Source organism: Geospiza fortis, unplaced genomic scaffold (assembly GCF_000277835.1).
Source record: "Geospiza fortis unplaced genomic scaffold, GeoFor_1.0 scaffold112, whole genome shotgun sequence".
Taxonomy (NCBI): Eukaryota; Metazoa; Chordata; class Aves; order Passeriformes; family Thraupidae; genus Geospiza; species Geospiza fortis.
In genome coordinates, this window is record NW_005054298.1 from 251,636 (window position 1) to 255,338 (window position 3,703).

At 38.1% G+C, this 3,703-nt stretch overlaps 1 protein-coding gene across 2 annotated transcripts in view; it reads left to right on the forward strand.

The window, feature by feature from the left end:
• The first annotated feature begins 9 nt into the window (after positions 1-9).
• MMADHC (metabolism of cobalamin associated D) overlaps positions 10-3,703 on the forward strand; it is a 14,828-nt gene continuing 11,134 nt past the window's right edge. Inside the window, exons 1-3 of one of the 2 annotated variants that reach the window (XM_005415719.3) lie at positions 10-33; positions 329-378; positions 1,803-1,947. In XM_005415719.3, coding sequence (XP_005415776.1) covers positions 370-378; positions 1,803-1,947 — 154 coding nt within the window. In that variant the 5' untranslated portion in view covers positions 10-33; positions 329-369. Of the gene's footprint in view, positions 34-328; positions 379-562; positions 844-1,802; positions 1,948-3,703 lie in introns of those variants that run through there. The other variant, XM_031056509.1, reaches the window with a different exon arrangement.

Below are 3,703 nucleotides of genomic sequence, written 5' to 3' on the forward strand. Positions count from 1 at the left end.
GGGCGGGTGAGCGCCGCCATTTTGCAGGAAGAGGTGAGGGGGGCCGGGGGCTCCTTTTCTTTTCCTCTCTTTTCCTCTTTTCCCGCTTCCTTCTCTCTTTTCCTGTTTCTTTCTCCCGTTTTCCCGCTTCCTGCTCGCTTCTCGTCAGCTGTTTCTGTCTGTCCGCGGCAGCGCCGCTGCTGGGACGCGGGGGGGCCGTGCGGGGTGTGAGGGGGCTCCGGGGCTGAGGAGTTCAGCGCCTTCTTTTCCCTTTCCTCTTCCCTTTTCCTTTCCCTTCCTTTTCCTCGTTCCCTTTCTGTTCTCTGCCCTCTTCCCTTCTCTTTTGCAGGGGTGTCCGGGCCTGTCAGCGGGGGGAGAGCAGCGTCTGCCATGGCCAATGTGAGTGAGTGACGCCCGGCCTTGCGGATATCCCGGGAACGGCGGAATTGAGGATTAAATGGAATTACAAACAGGTTTGGGTGGGGAAAAAAAAACCAAACCAAAAACTTAAAAATCTTTTAATTCCGACTCCGTGCCGTTGGCAGGGACAACTTGCAGTGTGCTCCGAGGTTTGGACACTTGTTCAGAGGCAGCCACAGAACCTCAGCACACTCACAGGGAAAAATTTCTCCCGAAAATCCCAACCCAGCCTTCCTCCGGTTTCAATATCCCAGGAATAACAGCGTAATTAAGGATTAAATCCATTTTTTTCTGTCATGCTGGGCTCAGGCCCGTGTTTTGGAGCACTCAGCTGATTCGAGGCTGGAGCATAAAACACCTTTTATTGATTGTTTTTCTCGCTCCCGCCGTGAGGACATGAATAATTCATTTATTCCCTCGCTGGTGGTTCTTGTGCAACGCCAGGTGTGTCAATATTTGCATGAGCGAGCTGTAATTAGTGACATCTCCGTGTTAAGTAACTGATAAATAAGGAAAACTTCTCTTTTCTGCTAATTACATGTTGGCTGTAATTGTTTCCATCTGTTTATAACACCAGCATCGTGCAGAAATTGATTTTAATAGCGATTTGACATGATAAAGAAAAAAGATTTGAGCGGGATCAGATTTTTGCTGTGTTACCGGAACCTTCTGAAGCTGCTTTAGAAGGAGACAGCTCCAGGCTTGAACTGTAAATAATTGATTTAAATCATAAATTAAATGTGTCTTGAAGCATTTGAGTTTTTATAATTTGCTAGAAATTATTTTATATTTACACAGAAGTGCTGGATGAAGAACTGCCTCAGGTCCTGGTGCTTTAAATACAATTTTTATATTAAACATTCAAATAGCACCACTTATTCTCTTCTTTTAAAAGCAAATGACTTCTGAAAGTGCCTCTTTTGATGTAAAACTGCATATATTTTTATACAATCAAAGCTGCAGCACTTGAGGAAAACCCTTTTATGTGATTTTCTCAAAAGAATTGTTATTCCTCACCTGAAAAGTTGAATTTTCCAAAAAAAACCACCCACACTGTGGCAGGTGGGATTTGTGTTTTCCAGGAGATAACCATGGAGACAATCCCTGTCTATAATTGAATTTAAATTCTAATTTTTCAGGACTTTTTCCTCACGTGAGAGGCCTTTAATCAACACTAAAACCACTTTAAGGCTTTTTCTTTGCTTGGAACAACAAAACACAAAAATAACAATACAACATTTCTACAACTTGATGTTACAGCTGGCCATAATTCCAATTTTAATATAATCATTGAGGATTTTTCACAGAGCTGTGTTTAAATGATTCTTTGGATTTTTATTATGAAATTACTCTTGGATTTTATTATTAAATTCTTATTTTAATTTGGTTTTTTCTCTCCTCAGGTGCTCTGTAACAGAGCAAGATTGGTCACCTACCTGCCAGGCTTTTATTCCTTGCTCAGAAGAGTTGGGAATGCCAAGGCTTTTTCCACTGCAGGATCCTCTGGCTCAGATGAGCCTCACGTGGCTGCTGCACCTCCTGATTTATGTAAGGAAAAACACATTTATCCCCTGGAAATCCCAATTTGGAACTGGGATTCTTGACTTGGTAGAAGAGAAAAATCAAATTTATGAAGAAAAAGCAAATTTAAGAAAAAAAAAGCACATTTAGGAAAAAGAAAAAGTAAATTTATTCCCCTGAAATCCCAGTTTGGAACTGGAATTCTTGACTTGGTAGAAGAGAAAAATCAAATTTATGAAGAAAAAGCAAATTTAAGAAAAAAAAAGCACATTTAGGAAAAAGAAAAAGTAAATTTATTCCCCTGAAATCTGAATTTAGAATTGGGATTTTTGACTCGGTAGAAAAGTAAAAAGCAAATTGAAGAAGAAGAAGAAGCAAATTTATTCCCTTAAAATCCAAATTTGGAAGTAGGATCTTTGACTTGGTAGAAGGGAAAAAATCAAATTTATGAAGAAAAAGCAAGTTTAAGGAAAAAAGCACATTTAGGAAAAAGAAAAAGTAAATTTATTCCCCTGAAATCTGAATTTAGAATTGGGATTTTTGACTCGGTAGAACAGTAAAAAGCAAATTGAAGAAGAAGAAGAAGCAAATCTACCCCCTTAAAATCTGAATTTGGAACTGGGATTCTTGACTTGGTAGAAGAGAAAAAATCAAATTTATGAAGAAAAAGCAAGTTTAAGGAAAAAAGCACATTTAGGAAAAAGAAAAAGTAAATTTATTCCCCTGAAATCTGAATTTAGAATTGGGATTTTTGACTCGGTAGAAGGGAAAAAGCAAACTGGAGAAGAAGAAGCAAATCTACCCCCTTAAAATCTGAATTTGGAACTGGGATTCTTGACTTGGTAGAAGAGAAAAAATCAAATTTATGAAGAAAAAGCAAATTTAGGAAAAAAAGACATTTAGAAAAAAGAAAAAGCAAATTTATTCCCTTGAAATCTGAATTTAGAATTGGGATTTTTGACTCAGTAGAAAAGTAAAAGCAACTTTAACAAAAAAAAAAGCACATTTACTCTCTTAAAATCCAAATTTGGAAGTGGGATTTTTTGACTTGGTAGAAGAGAAAAAGCAAATTTATTAAGAAAAAGCAACTTTAAGTAGAAAAAGCACATTTGGAAAAAAAACAAATTTATCCCCTTGCAATCCCAATTTAGAAGTGGGATTTTTGACTTGGTCGAAAAGCAAATTCATGAAGGAAAAGCACATTTAGAAAAAAGAAAAAGCAAATTTATTCCCTTGAAATCTGAATTTGACTTGATAGAGAAGAAAAGCAAATTTAAGAAGAAAAAGCCAATTTATTCCCTTGAGATCCCAGTTTGGACATGGGATTTTTTTACTTGGTAGAAAAGCAAATTTAAGAAAAAAGAAAAAGCAAATTTATTCCCTTGAAATCCCAGTTTGACTTGGTAGGAAAAAAAAGCAAATTTAAGAAGAAAAAGCCAATTTATTCCCTTGCAATCCCAGTTTTGGAATGGGATTTTTGTCTGGTGCACTGCTGATGTTTGGGATCAGATCCTTGTTTGGCACAGGGGTTTTTCCTTGGCTTTCCCTGCTGGTTTTGGGATTTGTGATTTCCCCTTGGGTTTCCCTGCTGGTTTTGGGGTTTCCCTGACCTTTTTTGGGTTTCCCTGACCTTTTTTTTGGGTTTCCCTGCTGTCTTTGGGATTTTTCTGGCCATTTTTGGGATTTTCCCAGCCGGTTTTTGGGATTTCCTGGCCATTTTTTGGGTTTCCCTGCTGTCTTTGGGATTTTCCTGGCCATTTTTTGGGATTTCCTGGCCATTTTT